Below are 19,561 nucleotides of genomic sequence, written 5' to 3'. Positions count from 1 at the left end.
TGAGCAGGCGACAGGCTATGTTGGAGGAATTTGGAATGTGTGCACACATAGCGTATACCATGGAGGACTCAGCAGGTAGCAGCCCCTCAGCGGGCATGACAAGAACTGGGCAGATCAAGGAGGGGGAGGGGAAAGGAGGTCAGAAGTTGACTGTGACCTGTATATAGGGTGAGTAACAGCTTCATACATGCTGAGACCTGAAGCTGTATATATACATCATATGTGCCAGGTCTGCCCATATATCCAGGAGACTCCCAGAAAAGGGGAATGTGAGGCCTAGTATGAGGTCTGCTACTTTAGGGAGTTTGGTCTATTGTCTGTTTTTAGGAGATTTGGGGGTCTGTATTGATGTAGAAGGTCTGGGGTCTGCATTTATTATGGGGGTGGGGGTCTGGGGGTTTGTACTGGTCTGGAGTGGGGTCTGTTTTACTTTAGCTGGTTTAGTTGGGAGTCTTTATTTTTTAGAATGTCTGGTCCGGGGTCCATATTAGTTTTGTGGGTCTGGTCTGAGGACTTTATTACTTTAGTCTGGGGTGTGTATTTATTAGGAGGTCTGGTCTGGGGTCTTTATTACTTTAGATTACGTGGTCTGGGGTCTTTATTTATTAGGGGGTCTGGTCTAGGGTCTATATTTATTAGGGGGTCTGGTCTGGGTTTGGTATTTACTTAGAGGGTCTGGTCTGGGGTCCATATTTGTTTTGAAGGTCTGATCTGAGGACTTTATAGATTACGTGGTCAGGGGTCTGTATTTATTTAGGGGGTCTGGTCTAGGATCTGTATATAGAGGATCTCTGAAGCTAGCATTAGGGTCACCTGAATCAGACGGTGTTTTCCCCTTGCGTGTCGTCGCCTCCATTGTTGAGATATCGCATCTTTTGCCAATATGTAAATCTGGACTTTGGAGCAAATGCGACGCCCTCGATGCTCTAGAGACTCATTTGCATATTGACAAATCCAGCAATATCTCAGCAATGGAGGCAGCGATTCCCAAGGTGACCCTCACCTATTTATCTGTAGGACTGGGTTGATATGCCAGTTCCGGTGACACACTCCCTTTAAGTAAGGCATGTCCGCATAGTAAAACATAAACTTATAGAGTTACAAATTTCAGTTTTCCATCAGTTTATTCCCTTTAGTAGATCTAGTGGATCCTATTATGTGTAATGTAAGAAGAGCCGGATGTCCAGGGATTATAATACTTCGGGCCTTTCTATGACAATGAGCTCCTTACTGACTCAGACCTCCACCTGTCTGGCGGCTGCTGGTCCAGCACCTCACGTACTCTCCAGCTTCAGGACATGGCCGTTGGGCCCCTGTTATCTTAAGGAGACCTATCTCTAGGGACTTATGGGATCAATATTTAGCAAGTAGGGAAAACAAATGCACGACATCTCCTGAGGACATTGTTTACCTAATGAGACTGTCATGAAGAAGTCGTCCCAAGATCCCTCCATCTCCTCGGTGCTCTCTAATGATGAGATAGGAAAAATACTGCGAGGACATTTCCATAACTGGGTATTAGGCGAGAGCTGAATACAGACAGTCTAAGCTAGATATGATATAGTCGCACCTGTGACATCACGAGCATCCCCGGGGTCTGCAGAGCCCCAAAGAGACCTCATCAAGTAAGAGACGTAAGAGCCTGTGACTACTGGGGGGGACTTTACTATGGAATCACCAATGTGACATCATCAGGGTTTGCTCATGTGATGTCACTAGCTTGAAGGAAGTGACTATTGCACTGGGCGCAACTAGAGGGGGCATTATATACTGTGGGGGCGTCGAATCTAATATCATTAGGTTTCATCTTAATAATATCATAAAGTTCTGTTAGTGTTACGTTTGTGACATCATAAGGTTCTGCTGACGTTTTTATTTGTGACATCATTGTGGTCATCACTTGGTTCAATACTCTGAAAGGATCCAAGTATCATTGCTGTGACATCATAGAGTTCGGCTGATGTGACATCATTAGATTCCATTTGTAACATTATTAGACTCAGAACTATGACATCATTAGGTTCTCTGCTGTGACATCACATCAATTCCAATATGTCATCACTGGGATCTATTGTGAGATGGCTCGGGCCACTGTGATGTCATTGGATTCAGTACCACTACTAGGATGTGACATCACTGGTGTTAATTGTGACATCATTAGATTTAGTACCCAGAGATGATTAGACTCCATTTAGATAATATCAGAACCCTGCTGTGACATCACACGTGTCTGTTGTGACATCACTAGTTTCAGTACCCTTGGACACTAGGCTCCAATTAGGTAATATCACCACCCTGCTGTGACATCATCAGTGTCAGCTATGACATCACTTGGCTGAGTACCTTGAGATGATCAGACTCTATACAGATAATATGACTCCCCTGCGGTGACATCACCAGTGTACACTATGACATCACTAGGCTCAGTACCTTGAGATGATTAGACTCTATATAGATAATATGACTCCCCTGCGGTGACATCACCAGTGTACACTATGACATCACTAGGCTCAGTACCTTGAGATGATTAGACTCTATATAGATAATATGACTCCCCTGCGGTGACATCACCAGTGTACACTATGACATCACTAGGCTCAGTACTACTCCTCATCAGCAGCATTTTCTATTTGGAGACATAAAGCAATATGGCGGCTCAGTCTGTCTTCCATCTTACAGATAGTGAGAGCAGATAAATCTCAGAGAACTTGCGTGCATCATTCTTGGCCTGGTTACAGAACTGCAGCTCCAGGGTGAGGTCTCAGGGGGCGCTATGTAAACAGTCAGAAAGAAAAGTCACCCGGGGGAGCCGCTGTAACAGCTGCTGCATTGTCAGCATTCACAAGAAAATTTGAAAACAGGGCCCCGGGGAAGAGAAGCCATGACTGTCAGAGCCTGAACATGTATGAGGCAAATATCTGAAGGCAAGAACATGGGGCGGCTCCGCACAAGAGAGTCCGGGGTGTAATGAGTGGGGGGCAGCAGTGTATGGACAGGTATTGTCTGGAGTATCTCTATATACACACAGACTAGTACTGTATATACCACCTGCAGAGTGTATATACTGGTGAATGGATACAAGGGGCATCATGGGCTGCTTCTCCTACCTGACTACTGACTCCACTACACAATGCCGACATATATACACACATATAGTGTCATTACATATACACAATGCACACACATAGACACACATATACATACAGCACAGACACACATATACATACAGCATAGAAATAATATACATACAGCACAGACCCCCATATACATACAGCACAGACACACATATACATACACACATACATTGCATTCACACACACATATACATACAGCACAGACACACAAATACATACAATACATCCACATATACACACAGCACAGACCCACATATACATACAACACAGACACACACATATACATACAGCATAGACACACACATATACATACAGCATAGACACACACATATACATACAGCATAGACACACACATATACATACAACACAGACACATAAACATACATACAATACATCCACACACACACATATACATGCAGCATAGACACACATACATACAGCACACCCACAGACCCCCATATACATACAACACAGTCAGACACATATATACATACAGAATAGACACACATACATTTAATACATCCACATATACATATACACACAGCACAGACACACAGACATACACCACAGACCCACATATACATACAGCACAGATACAACCATACACACACATATACATGCAGCATAGACACATATACATACAATACATACACACACACACACATACAGAATAGACACACATACATACAGGACACCCACAGACCTACATATACACACAACAGACAAATATACATACAGCACAGACACATATACATACAATACATCCACAGACATGCATAGATACAGTACAATCACACCGTGTACATATATAGTAAATATACTAATACACAACCATATATACCAAACATTCATACATACACAAAACTTATACAATGAACCACATGCACACAGTGACAGCAAATGCACAAATATATTCTGTTACAACATACAGTACATACACATAAATATAATGTTACAATATGCACACAGAGCACATACACAAATGCATACTATAAACCACACATACAGTACACACACAAATAAATACTGTGAATAAACACATATACAGTACACACAGACATACAATACACACAGAAACACAGCACACACATAGACACTGTAAAATGAACAAACACATACTAAAGATACACACACAGTATATACTAACCGCAACACATACTGAAAATATACACACTGCTACACACAGATGCACTGACCATTGACATACAGTACAGATACACACCTACATATACAATACACACACTGTACACACAATGCATTTCTAGTTGTCGGGGTCTTCTTATACTTATTAGGGGACCCTTCTTCTGCAGGGTCGGGTCGCCCCCCCGAAATAACAATCCAGGGGCCTGACAAGTGGTGTAAACAGCAGCTGCAGGCGCGGCACCCTGATACCTGATCACATTGTGTGTTCACCTGCTACACAGCTTTGTAATACACAAACATCAGGCCAGGTATCAACAACAGGCTGAAATACATACTGATGACAATTAAAGGGGCGCTCCTCGTCTGACTACTGTAATAGGGGCTCCGTAGTCAGGAAATGTAGATATTGTCATCACTTTAGTCGCCTTTCACACTGTACAAAGAGATCTGTCGCTATCTTGAAACCATCAGCAAGTATGAGCCAATGTCTATGTAACACATGGACACCTCTAGTATTAGAGATTGGCAGTTATACCTGGTGTAACATGTGATGTCTATATAGCTAATGAATAGTATAAGTGGAGTTCCCCTTAAAGGGAGTGTGTCACCAGCACCCAGCATATCAACCCAGCCCTGCAGATAGGGTTATAGGCGATATGCGGGGGTATAGCGACACACTCCCTTTAAATGGCTTCAATATTAAAATAATAAAACAGTCATTTCCATTATTCTAGGACTCCATTGTGATACAGAATTATTGTAATAATTTAATCTGCTGTGAGTGACCCAGGCAGCAAGTGTTCTATTTACCTTCAGCACCTCCGCAGGGGATATGAAGTATTACACCATTGAAATTTATATCAATGAGTTGTCTGTGGAATTCCAGGAAGTTGCTGTTTGTACCTCCCCCCAGATCTGACAGATAGAGGGGAGACCCAGTGACTGACCCCAACTATTACACTCATATACCCATACATGGCCTCTGCCCGGGGCTTGTATACGGATGGAAGCAATCTGTGTCTGGGGTCTCTATCACCTGTCACACCGAGGAATGAATAGTAAATGTCAGACATTAAATATGTACAAGTCATTGTTACACTTTTCTGTGTTGTGAATAAAGTGGCGTCATCACAGCGCAATACAGCAAGAAGCACAATACAGCCGCCACTCACTGTCACATACAGCGCCAAGCGGATAAAGGATACGACATCATAAATGAATAATATGTAAAGGACACTGTGAATGGGGCCGGAGTTAAAAATTAAAGATGGGTGGAAATCGCAGATATCTATTACATCTACTGATAGAGATAATGTACAGAGCGCGCAGGAAGATCCGTATCTAGAATTACACCGCCAAGTCACAGACAGATCTACTGAGATACAAGATCCACTGACATTTAAGGACAGAAGTATCACTGCAGTATTATAGTAGTTATATTCTTGTACATAGGAGTAGTATTATAGTAGTTATATTCTTGTACATAGGAGCAGTATTATAGTAGTTATATTCTTGTACATAGGAGTAGTATTATAGTAGTTATATTCTTGTACATAGGAGTAGTATTATAGTAGTTATATTCTTGTACATAGGAGCAGTATTATAGTAGTTATATTCTTGTACATAGGAGGTAGTATTATAGTAGTTATATTCTTATACATAGGAGCAGTATTATAGTAGTTATATTCTTGTACATAGGAGTAGTATTATAGTAGTTATATTCTTGTACATAGGGGCAGTATTATAGTAGTTATATTCTTGTACATAGGAGTAGTATTATAGTAGTTATATTCTTGTACATAGGAGCAGTATTATAGTAGGTATATTCTTGTACATAGAAGTAGTATTATAGTAGTTATATTCTTGTACATAGGGGGTAGTATAGTAGGTATATTCTTGTACATAGGAGCAGTATTGTAGTAGTTATATTCTTATACATAGGAGCAGTATTATAGTAGTTATATTCTTGTACATAGGAGTAGTATTATAGTAGTTATATTCTTGTACATAGGAGTAGTATTATAGTAGTTATATTCTTGTACATAGGAGTAGTATTATAGTAGTTATATTCTTGTACATAGGGGGCAGTATTATAGTAGTTATATTATTGTACATAGGAGCAGTATTATAGTAGTTATATTATTGTACATAGGAGCAGTATTATAGTAGTTATATTCTTGTACATAGGAGCAGTATTATAGTAGTTATATTCTTGTACATAGGAGGTAGTATTATAGTAATTATATTCTTGTACATAGGAGGTAGTATTATAGTAATTATATTCTTGTATATAGGAGCAGTATTATAGTAGTTATATTCTTGTACATAGGAGTAGTATTATAGTAGTTGTATCCTTGTACATAACGGAAGTATTATAGTAGTTATATTCTTGTACATAGGAGTAGTATTATAGTAGTTATATTCTTGTACATAGGGGCAGTATTATAGTAGTTATATTCTTGTACATAGGAGTAGTATTATAGTAGTTATATTCTTGTACATAGGGGCAGTATTATAGTAGTTATATTCTTGTATATAGGAGCAGTATTATAGTAGTTATATTCTTGTACATAGGGGCAGTATTATAGTAGTTATATTCTTGTATATAGGAGCAGTATTATAGTAGTTATATTCTTGTACATAGGAGGTAGTAGTATAGTAGTTATATTCCTGTACATAGGAGCCGGTATTATAGTAGTTATATTCTTGTATATAGGAGCAGTATTATAGTAGTTATATTCTTACAAACAAAATGAATTGATAGAAGGATCCGCTCTACCAGGAATATTTCTTTAAAAAATAACTTTTAATCCATAATGATTAAAAAACACTCCATAGACAGGAACAATAGTGCAAAAGTAGGAAAAAGTGATTAAAACCGCATAGGTTTCATTGTGGCTGACATGTTTTGACACGTCTGTGTCTTACTCATAGCCCTAGTTATATTCTTGTACATAGGAGGTAGTAGTATAGTAGTTATATTCTTGTATATAGGAGTAGTATTATAGTAGTTATATTCTTGTACATAGGGGGCAGTATTATAGTAGTTATATTCTTGTACATAGGGGGCAGTATTATAGTAGTTATATTCTTGTACATAGGAGCAGTATTATAGTAGTTATATTCTTGTACATAGGAGGTAGTATTATAGTAGTTTTATATTCTTGTACATAGGAGCAGTATTATAGTAGTTATATTCTTGTACATAGGGGGCAGTATTATAGTAGTTATATTCTTGTACATAGGGGGCAGTATTATAGTAGTTATATTCTTGTACATAGGGGGCAGTATTATAGTAGTTATATTCTTGTACATAGGAGCAGTATTATAGTAGTTTTATTCTAGTAAACAGGGGACATACACTCCTATATTAGTGAAGGTTGGATCTTGGCCTAGGTAATGACTCTATGAAAATCAGTCAATGGGTTAAGTCTTTTCCCCTGCTCATCTATCGGTGGAGAACAAGTTGTGTGACGTCAGGGAACTTTGTACAGAGCATGAAGACAAAGCTGTGCGAGTGTGATCAGCGGCTCATATATCGCTAGCGGCCTCAGGCCAGAGTAATCATTGTGTGCTTCATGTATTCTGCTCAATTGCATAGATTAAGTAACAGATCCTATTCTCTAATAAAACAGCGTCAACCTGTGCCAAAGATATATACTATACCAGCTGTACATATATAATTATATACAGGAGATACCCAGGATATATCAGAATGGCCTATATCACTATATACAAGATGTAAAACTGATACCAGCTGTACATAGACTCACCGCCATGACAAGTTCGAAAGGGTACTTGTAGACCCGCACAGGTGACTGATACTTCTGCACCATCTTCTCTCTTTCTTTTGGTCTGTAAAGATAAGAAATAAGTGATAATTTGTTAGGAAGGCGATTTCACGTTCATTCTGATCATAGTATGGCAGATCAATAGTCCTGAGAGGGAGGAAGCCAGGGTAGAAATTTTTGGAAAGTAAAACCAGTTGTTCAAGGCATAATATCCTAGAAAAACTTGTTATTTTGAAATACTTAAATACAAAATTGGATCCAGCCAGACCTGCCCCGAGTTACATCCTGTATTATACTCCAGAGCTGCGCTCACTATTCTGCTGGTGCAGTCACTGTGTACATACATTACATTACTTATCCTGTATTATACTCCAGAGCTGCACTCACTATTCTGCTGGTACAGTCACTGTGTACATACATTACATTACTTATCCTGTACTGATCCTAAGTTACATCCTGTATTATACTCCAGAGCTGCGCTCACTATTCTGCTGGTACAGTCACTGTGTACATACATTACATTACTTATCCTGTATTATACTCCAGAGCTGCACTCACTATTCTGCTGGTACAGTCACTGTGTACATACATTACATTACTTATCCTGTACTGATCCTAAGTTACATCCTGTATTATACTCCAGAGCTGCGCTCACTATTCTGCTGGTACAGTCACTGTGTACATACATTACATTACTTATCCTGTACTGATCCTGAGTTACATCCTGTATTATACTCCAGAGCTGCACAAGAAAGGTAGAGGAGTAAGATGTTGAAGATGTTGGAGAAATCTTGAATGTTCTCATAGTAGGTCTCGGTCAGGCTGGCTGCTTACTTCTATATGTTCTACTACATGGTACATACCATATGTATCACTGTACCCCAAACCTAAAGTTGACTCACAAGTTCCACAAGTTTGAGAAGGGACGTACATGAGATACCCTCAACATTACAGTAGAAGGTCTTGGGTAGATGGGCTACTTTCATTCACTTTTGTTCTACCAGATAACTTGATGTTTGTTGAACCCACAAAGCTATATGTTCCTTATCCTGTCGTGCAGGTTACCTGACCTCAAGTGTCAACCAAAAACTTACACAAGTAGTAAAAGACAAAAGCAGAAATACATGAAAGAAGAAACTAGCAAGGAAGAAAGCACCGGAGGAACCTTCAATGATCCAGTTTGGGTTAGTTTTACTCTGTAATGCATTGTTCCAAAACACAGCTGTGGTCTACAAAGTTCCCAAAGCAGCAAGAATAGTGACCACAAAGTTACAAGAGGAAGGTACAGGAGATACCCTCAACACTGGGCCTTGCTTGGAAAGATAATTTCATGGGTTTCATGTTCTATGGCCTAAAAACTTGGATGATCACTTCACTGTGGGAGTGATTGGATTATTCCAGTCTCCAAATTGAAAATCTATCACAGAAGGCCAAGTATTGGAAACCAAAACCAATATTGGTTTCCAATACTTGGCCTTCTGTGATGAACTTGGATGCTCACCTTACAAATCCAAGTCATCTTCAACCTGCAGTTATTGTCCTTGAAATCTGGTATCACCGAGAGAGTCAAAATACAGTGAAAAAAGGCTCAAGATTCTGGAGGATTAGATCTTGTAGACTCGCATTGTGGTCTTCATGCTCTACTGCGCATTATGATCTAGAAGCTTAGAGGTTATCCAGACCTGAAAATCCAACTCTCCTTCATTCTGCAATGCTCTAACTCCGACTCCAAGATATGGTCCAAAAAGTTTCAAAGCTAGTTAAAAAAATTACCATGAGGGAGGAAGATACTGGAGAAACCACGTTCAGGAGAACTTTTTGGTTTGCCAAGCTCCTTTTCTAAGTTTCATGCTCTACTAGATAACTTGACCTAAAAAGTTGGATGTTCTCAGACCCTATCTAACTCAACTGCTTCTTATACCCTAAGGGCATTAGACCTGAAGTCTGGTTTTGACCAAAAACTTCTAAAAGTAGCTAGAAAAGAATGGAAGAAGATAGTGGAGAGACATTTGAACCTTCTCGATTAGATCAGTCATGAGTTTCACACCTTACTGGGAATTATGAACCAGAACTTATCTGGATCTGCTATCTTATGCCAACTTGGATGTCAACCAAGAAAATCCATCAGTGGTCAAACAAGAGACTGCAAAGTTTGAGGAGAAATATTCCAGAGATGCTAATTTGAAGTAGATCTGAATCTGCGGGACCTCATCATCTCAGATATCAGGAACCATAAACTTGAAGATCATCCAATCCTGGACACCCAACTGTTCTCTAGTCTGTCCGCACCCCAATGTTTATCTATACCTGCTCTCCAGATGTTATGTAGATATCAGGAATTCCACTCCTTGAGTATCTTCCACCACTTGCTCTGAAGAACACCTTCTTGTCTTATGTCTATTATTGGTCTTTCTTGGAAACTGTTGTCACCAGGAAGACTGTAAGGACCACTGGGAGAATCATAACGTTCCTCCACTTCCTTCTGATATCAGACACTTGGGGCTAAGAGACGTCAATGGCCGTTCCTTGAAATAGATGGGAACCCTGGGAGCAAGAAGGGGATTGTATAGCACGCAACACTATGTAAGATGCTGAGATGTATCCAGTTCTGGACATTACTGAAATCAGTTGCTTTACAGAGGGGCTGGGAGCCTCCTGACCTTGAGGTCCTGGTGGTAGGACCATAAGCCATTCATATCAATTTATAGCAATTCAGTTAACCATATATGACCACAGATGACACAACTGGGGCGTGGGGGGGGGGCATTAGGGCAACCGAAATGGCTGACTATGGTTTCAGCTGTCTCTGGATACAGCTCTGAAGCACAAACTGCAGCTCCAACAAGGAAAACATTTACATTTAGTGGAGGGGAACATTCATGAGCACATGTAGGTTTTGATATTTGGAAAAGGGAGACAAATGTCAGACGTAAATGCGATAAAATACAAGCTCACTCCACGTCCTCTTCCGACCATGCTGACTGTTCCCCTCCATGTCACGTATCCCGCCACGTCCCATAGACAGTGTAGGAAGACTCCCTTCTGCAGACAATCTGATCATTGCATCCACTAATGACAATGTTTCCCCTATTAAAAATAACAAGGGCTCCTTTACCAGGCGCTGGGGTACACCGCCGGTAGTGGAGCGTGCCGTGGGAGGAGCGCTGTCAATCACCGCACATTATGGGGACAATGCCCTGCTTGAGAAGAACACAAATACTCCTTGTGCTGCCTTCTCCCAAACCCTTCAAAGCCAGTAGGAGGCTGGCAAGTCATAGCCCCGACACACTGAGACGCTCTCGCTGCATTGTGCAGTTCTTCACCATACGGAACGTGTAGGAGGAGGAAATAAAGACGTTTTCTTTCAATCCAGCACAGGAATTGTCAGAAGCAAATGTACCCTGCTGTAATAAGAGAGCGGCGCAGGGTGAGAGCTGCCGATCCTGTATACCGCCATATAATACATTACTGGAAGAGACCAAGCCCCAACCCCATGTATCAGCATATACCAGGTCAATTAATGCAAGGGCAAAGTAACCTGCCGAATACTGATATGTTATCACTCATTAACCATTCACACTCTGCAGCAGACCCCAGACCCATAAATGTCAGGTTATTATAGTAGTTATATTCTTGTATATAGGAGCAGTAGTATAGCAGTTATATTCTCATACATCGGGGGCAGTATTATAGTAGTTATATTCTTGTACTTAGGGGCAGTATTATAGTAGTTATATTCCTGTACATAGGGACAGTATTATCGTAGTTATATTCTTGTACATAGGAGTAGTATTATAGTAGTTATATTCTTGTACATAGGGGCAGTATTATAGTAGTTATATTCTTGTACATAGGAGCAGTATTATAGTAGTTATATTCTTGTACATAGGAGCAGTATTATAGTAGTTATATTCTTGTACTTAGGGGGCAGTATTATAGTAGTTATATTCTTGTACATAGGAGTAGTATTATAGTAGTTATATTCCTGTACATAGGGACAGTATTATAGTAGTTATATTCTTGTACATAGGAGCAGTAGTATAGCAGTTATATTCTCATACATCGGGGACAGTATTATCGTAGTTATATTCTTGTACATAGGAGCAGTATTATAGTAGTTATATTCTTGTACATAGGAGCAGTAGTATAGCAGTTATATTCTCATACATCGGGGACAGTATTATCGTAGTTATATTCTTGTACATAGGAGCAGTATTATAGTAGTTATATTCTTGTACATAGGAGCAGTATTATAGTAGTTATATTCTTGTACATAGGGACAGTATTATAGTAGTTATATTCTTGTACATAGGAGCAGTAGTATAGCAGTTATATTCTCATACATCGGGGACAGTATTATCGTAGTTATATTCTTGTACATAGGAGCAGTATTATAGTAGTTATATTCTTGTACATAGGAGCAGTATTATAGTAGTTATATTCTTGTACATAGGAGCAGTATTATAGTAGTTATATTCTTGTACATAGGAGCAGTATTATAGTAGTTATATTCTTATATATAGGAGCAGTATTATGGTAGTTATATTCTTGTACATAGGAGCAGTATTATAGTAGTTATATTCTTGTACATAGGAGTAGTATTATAGTAGTTATATTCTTATACATAGGGGCAGTATTATAGTAGTTATATTCTTGTACATAGGAGTAGTATTATAGTAGTTATATTCTTGTACATAGGAGCAGTATTATGGTAGTTATATTCTTGTACATAGGAGCAGTATTATAGTAGTTATATTCTTGTACATAGGAGCAGTATTATAGTAGTTATATTCTTATATATAGGAGCAGTATTATGGTAGTTATATTCTTGTACATAGATGGTAGCATGGATATGGATATGTTGGCTCTAGGGCCAATATGTAGGAGCAGATTAGATGGTAAATACCTTGGTGGTAAGTTATGATTGGTGGTAAGTACCTTGATGCAGATAATCCAGGTAGTCAGTTGGTCAGTATGACATGGAGCTACATCCGCGCACAGTCCATATGTGCAGCTTCTTGTAAACACCCTGAAATGAAGAAATGGAGATATTCACCAATAGATCACATCATAGCACAGTAGATCAAGTCTGTGAAACTAATTAACTAATTAATTAAGAGCATGCTGGGAGTTGTAGTGTCTAATAGGTGCAGCATGATATATATATTACATAAGGAGTCAGACAGAGGAGAGCTATGATGGTACGGTTCCTTTAAGTATCTTCAGTCAGGACACTCTGCCCCTATGTAATCCCAGCCTTGCCCCAAATAACCTTACAAGCAGCGTCTTCTCTGCAGAGGTTCCACTTGTCGAGCTGAGAAGATACTGCAGGTAAAGGCTCGGGGCGACCACAGGAGGGTAACGTGTGTGCCCAGGATACTACTACGGAACCCCAGGCTGCCAGCGGGGCTGTGTACCAGCTCGGGTAACATAAGGCTGTAATGTGACCCGGTTTCATAGTTACCCACACGGCGAGCAGGAAGGAGCAGACTGCAGCCTGACACCGGGCAGCTATTTTAGTGACGGAATTGCATGTACTATTAGGACGTTGTCACTCCTCTGCATTTGACCCTAAAAGACCATATCCCTTTAAAAAAAATAAATCCCCACCCAGCTTTTTCAGACTCCTGACAAGGGCAATTCAGGTCTGCTACTGTGTAACTAGAAAGAGTTGCCATTCCGAATTCTGGGAAATCTGGGTTAAAACTAAGGATAAGTGTTGCTACCAAGCTTGTATAGGCTTCTAGGATTGGGGAAAGTTGGCTGGAAAGATACATGGCTGACATAGGCAGAAGTGAGCGGTCACACAGCTTTCCTGACATGATTTCATGAGCTGACAGCAAGCAGAGATCGTAAGAAAACCTTTCACCCCTCCAGTTCTTTCATGCAATTAATAGGGGCTGCTCCACTGATTCTGGCACAGTTGGAATTTCTTCTCTAGCCCCCACCATTCCTGAGCAATCGGTGCAGTTAATTTTAGTGTCTAATAAATGAACTAAACTCCTTAATGGCAAGTGGGTGGTGTCAGGCAGGAGCAGGCAAGAGGGCATGATAATGAGCTCTGCCTATGTCCACCTCTGATTGAAGGTCTGAGTCGTTCCCCCTTGCCTGTTCCTTCCTGAGACCACCCACTTGCCATTAGGGAGTCTAGTTAGTATGTCAGGCAACACAATTAACTGCACCAATTGCTCGGGAAAGGTGGGGGCTAGAGAAAAAATTCCAACTGTGCTGGAATCAGAGGGGAGGAGCCTATTAAAGGATGAACAAATGATAGAATTGCCTCCACTGATACACTGTAACAATATACAGCTGTGTGCAGAGGGCTAAGGCTGCGTTTTCAGCTTCCAATTAACGACGTGAACACTTACATCACATGATACACTCATCTGAATAGACCCGCCCACCTGACACGAAAGCCTCGCCCTAGTCTTGTACGGATCGGGTTCCTTACACATAATCCTACTTTATTAATGGCTTAGAAATTCTTTGCTTCCAGTTTCTGTGAATTATGAGACGTTCATTCCGTGGGATACAGTTACATACAGGAGCTTTGAAACGTCGCCAACGCCTCCCCCCTACCCCCTTATTACTACCCTATTGGGTTACATGAACAGGCCTTCAGAGCTGGAATCAGAAGCATCTCACAGAAGTCACTTTACTCTTCACTGATGACTTTCGTGGTGCTGCAGACTAGAGCAACAACCCACAGCCACAATACTATAGACATGTTATGGTATGACCCAAGGTGACCCATATCAAATACAAAAACAGAAGAGCATGGTGATCAATATCAGGCTGATCTAACCTTATTCTGTCACCCTGGTGTGAGCATCAGCCATATTTTGTACATTTTAAGGGACTGTCTCGCCCCTGATCCAATCCTCGTACTTCTATAATATATAACATTGTAGATCTCTTCCTGCCGATTAAATCGACACCTCTTCTATTTCTCTACAACGTTCCCTTCAGATTTTGTGACAAATTTAACTTACTTGCAATACCCCTTTTGACCACTGTTTATTTGCCATTGAAATCCATGCAACAGCGCCCCCAACATCCTAACTAGTCAAAATTCAGATTTTCGAAACACTATAACTTTACAATGACACATTTTTCTAAGATATAAATGACAGATTTTTAACCGCAGGGCTTTGGAGAGTTGGTTTAATTTAACCCTTTAAACCTGACCAGGTATGATAACAGCAAACCTCCTAGATCAGCGTTTCTAGAAAGCAATGAAGTCGCCTGCGCTCAGATTTCCGCCCTGGTCTATCAGTCGATCAGTCCGCCACCTTCTCAAGGACAAGATCTTTCCACGGATATCGGGGGATGGAAACTCGAATTACAGCTCGAAGGCGCAGAAAAGTACAAAATGTTGGCGCGTGTAAGAAATCTCGTGCTCAAAGTCATCCCTCAAGGTCAAGAGCAGAGAATATCTCCATCCTATTATATCTGCTCCTGGGAAAGCTGGGTGATGGCCCATATAGTCAAATATTTACTAAGATATACCCCGTGCACTATGTAACTAGATTGTGTTACCATTCAGGGGTTTGGGAAAGGTGACTGATGACCCATGTGGCCTTTCTGACATTCAGGGGCCTAAAGCTGGGTGGCAAATCATATGGAGGTGATTTCAGGTGTCAACCCATGTAACTACAATCAAGAATGGAAAACCCAAATATTATGACATAATACATCACCCATTATGTACTTAGGCTGCTTTACCTTTCAGGGACCTGGGAAAGCTGAGTGAAAATTCATATGGTGAAAATGACAGCTATTACAGGGGATGTACACTAGCTTTCTTGGAGTACTGAATGGTAGATTTCCTTAGTTCTGCAGTCACTTCCCTATCCTATCCACGGCCGCCATGCAGGGACCTGAGAAAGAAGAGTGACAAACCATATGGAGGTCATTTAAGCTCCCACAAGGGTAGTCATCCATCTTTATTATGGTCATTAATGGAAAATCCACTTACTTATGACGTCATACCTCACCCACTATGGAACTAGGCTGTTTTACCTTTCAGAGTCCTAGGAAAGCTGAGTGATGACCCATATAGTCAAAGCTCCAGATATCACAGGGGGTGTAAACCAACTTTTTAAGCATCCTGAATGGTCCAACTCTGTAATCAAATCCCTATACAATGTGTAAATAAGTTGCTTTGTCATTCAGGTGTCTGAGAAAGCTTGGTGACAACCTGTATAGAAGTCATTCCAAATATCCCAAGGGTTTTCACCCAGCTTTCTTTAAGTTTTGAATGTCAAATTGGCCTAGATATGTGATCATATACTCATTCATTATGTAACTAGGCAGCTTTTCCAATCAGGGGTCTGGGAAAGTTGTGTGACAAACTATATACAGTATATCTCCTGCAAGAGTTACAGTGATTAATGGAAAATCCAATTAGATATGATATCATCCCATGTCCACTACATAACTAGGCTTCTTTACCTTTCAGGAGTCTAGGAAAGCTGAGTGATAAACCCTTTGTTCAAAATTCCAGCTTTTTGGGGGGTTGTAAACCAGATTTCTTGGAATCCTGAATGATAAATATGCCAAGTTTTGCAGTTACATCCCTATCCAACATGTAACAAGGCAGCAATGTCATTCAGGGGCCTGGAAAAGCTGGGTGACAAGTCATTCCAGGTCTCACAAGGTTTCCACCCCAGGTTTTGTCACGTTTTGAATGCCATCTGGTCTAGCCACGCAGCCATATGCTCATTCACTATGCAACTAGGAAGTTTTGACAATCGGGCACCTGGGAAAGCTGGGTGACAATAGCTTTGCATTTATTAATCTTAGTATGAACCGGCTCCACAGAAATAAAGCATGTGAAACGCAAAACACACAAAGCCACTGAATCCTGCGGCCGGCACTGACACGATAATACCAGGATTTGCACTCCAGGAATTTGCATGACAGCAGCGAGGCATGGCGGCCAACGTGCAGCTGCAAAAATACTCACACCGCGCTATACATACCTACTGACATAGGCAGAACCTGGGGGTACTTGTGAGGGGGGGTTGGAAAGTTTTGCATGCCGCGGATGTAGCTTGCAGTGAGCGCCACCCCCGTATACCACCATATACAATTGCAACCAATCTAAAGAATGCTTTGTGATTTACAAACTGTCAAGGACTACGACACTATCATAGCTTATGATTCTGCATAAGACAAAGTCGCAGTGTGACGCAAATGTCAGTGCAGTAGTGTTAAAGTTGCAGTGTGACGCAGATGTGAAAACAGTAATACGGTTAAAGACACAGTGTGATAGTGAAGTCAATGCAGTGGTGTTAAAGTCGCAGTGTGGCGCAAATGTCAGTGCAGTAGTGTTAAAGTTGCAGTGTGACACACATGTGAATACAGTAACACGGTTAAAGACACAGTGTGATACAGATGTCAATGCAGTGGTGTTAAAGTCGCAGTATGGCGCAAATGTCAGTGCAGTAGTGTTAAAAAGTTGCAGTGTGACGCACATGTGAATACAGTAACACGGTTAATGACACAGTGTGATAGAGATGTCAATGCAGTGGTGTTAAAGTCGCAGTGTGGCGCAAATGTCAGTGTAGTAGTGTTAAAGTTGCAGTGTGATGCACATGTGAATGCAGTAATGTTAAAGATGCAGTGTGATAGAGATGTCAATGCAGTGGTGTTTAAGTCGTAGTGTGACGCAAATGTCAGTGCAGTAGTGTTAAAGTCACTGTGTGACGAACAGATCCCAAATTTGCATTATGATGCACATAGCAATGGAGTAATTTTAAAAGTGTAGTTTGATGCACATGTCAAGTGTTAGAGTCGAAGTATGACAGACATACAGTATCAATACCATAATGTTAAAGTTGCAGTGTGGCGCACATATCAGTGCAGTAGTGTGGATGGTGCTCACCTTCTGGGCAGCTGGACGTCACCTCCACTCTGCGGGTCAATCCACTTGTGAGCTGTCCCCTGCTATCACGCCTCTCATGGTCCCATCTGTTCTCTAATGTCACCTGTAGATTCTCTGGCTCCGCCCTCCCTGGGGTCACAAACCTCTAATCTGCCGCAGTCACTGCACAATACCCAGGTACAGACTACTATTGGGAGCTGTGTAGATGGTGCTGCTGGTGCTGTCACACAACATCTGCTCAGCCTCCTGCACCCATCAATGGCCGGCCACGATCATTCTCATCTGTCAATCACAGCTTAGCCCCGCCCCAAGATCAATCACTAATGACAGCAGTCAATGGTTGTCACCAATCACCTGGAGAGATCCTCGCACACCCCACAGTCACACACCTGCCTCACATAGAAGACTGTCACTGGTGCACTGTACCACTAATGTACAGGTGCTCTAGCACTGGTGCACAGCTACTATATAACTGGTGTACAAGTACTATTACCTCTGGTATGTAGCTACTATATCACTGATGTACAGGTACTCTTATCTCTGGTGCACAGCTACTATATCACTGGTATACAGGTGTACAGATACTATATCATGGGAGCACAAGTACTATTATAATCTTCTATCACAGGTCGCATTATCTCTGGTGTACAGGTACTATTATTTATCACTAGTGGACATGTACTATTATCTCTGGTGCAAAGGTACTATATCTATGGAGCGCGAGTACTATTAAATTGTTCTATCACTGGTGCACAGATACTATTGTCCTTGGTGCACAGTTACCATATAACTGTATACAAGTACAATTATCACTAGTGCACAGCTAATATATCACTGCTGCATAAAGTGCTATTACAACTGTTCTATCACTAGTGCACAGGTACTGTTATCACTGGTGTAAAGATACTATAATCTCTGGTGCACAAATACTATATCACTGGTGCATGAGTACCATTATAACTGCTCTATTACTGTTGCACAGGCATTATTATCTTTAGTGCGCAGGTAGTATATTACTGGTGCACATGTACTATATCACTCGCCTAGCTGTATTGCACAAGTACTATATCATTCATCTATCTCTGGTGCACAAGTACTATATCACTAGTGCACATGCACTCTATCACTCACAAGTATTATATCACTAGTGCACAGGTATTATATCACTGTTCCATGTGTAGTACACAGGCGCTATCTCACTATTATACAGATATATCACTAATGCACATATACTAACTATATCACTAGTGCACAGGTATTATATCACTGTTCCATGTGTAGTGCATCGGTGCTATCTCACTATTGTACAGATATATCACTATTGCACAGGTACTATATCACTCACATGCACTCTATCACTAGTGCACAGGTACTATATGACTAGTGCACAGGTATTATATCACTCACAGGTATATATCACTATTGCACATGCACTCTATCACTAGTGCACAGGTATATATCAGTCACAGGTACTATATGACTAGTGCACAGGTATATATGACTAATGCACAGGTACTATATGACTAGTGCACAGGTATATATGACTCACATGCACTCTATCACTATTGCACAGGTACTATTCCCCCTGGCACAGCCTGACTCTC

At 40.8% G+C, this 19,561-nt stretch overlaps 1 protein-coding gene across 3 annotated transcripts in view; it reads right to left on the bottom strand.

Annotated features, from left to right (window-relative positions):
* SEC14L5 (SEC14 like lipid binding 5) overlaps positions 1-19,561 on the bottom strand; it is a 38,380-nt gene that overhangs the window by 14,711 nt on the left and 4,108 nt on the right. The window contains exons 1-3 of one of the 3 annotated variants that reach the window (XM_075285405.1): positions 17,958-18,215; positions 13,007-13,097; positions 8,051-8,132 (exon numbers count right to left, since the gene is read on the bottom strand). In XM_075285405.1, coding sequence (XP_075141506.1) covers positions 8,051-8,113 — 63 coding nt within the window. In that variant the 5' untranslated portion in view covers positions 8,114-8,132; positions 13,007-13,097; positions 17,958-18,215. Of the gene's footprint in view, positions 1-8,050; positions 8,133-13,006; positions 13,098-13,340; positions 13,589-17,957; positions 18,216-19,561 lie in introns of those variants that run through there. The other 2 variants (XM_075285406.1, XM_075285408.1) reach the window with 2 other exon arrangements.

The sequence above is a fragment of the Leptodactylus fuscus genome, chromosome 8 (genome assembly GCF_031893055.1).
Source record: "Leptodactylus fuscus isolate aLepFus1 chromosome 8, aLepFus1.hap2, whole genome shotgun sequence".
NCBI lineage: Eukaryota > Metazoa > Chordata > Amphibia > Anura > Leptodactylidae > Leptodactylus > Leptodactylus fuscus.
This window is presented reverse-complemented; position numbering and strand designations above follow the sequence as displayed.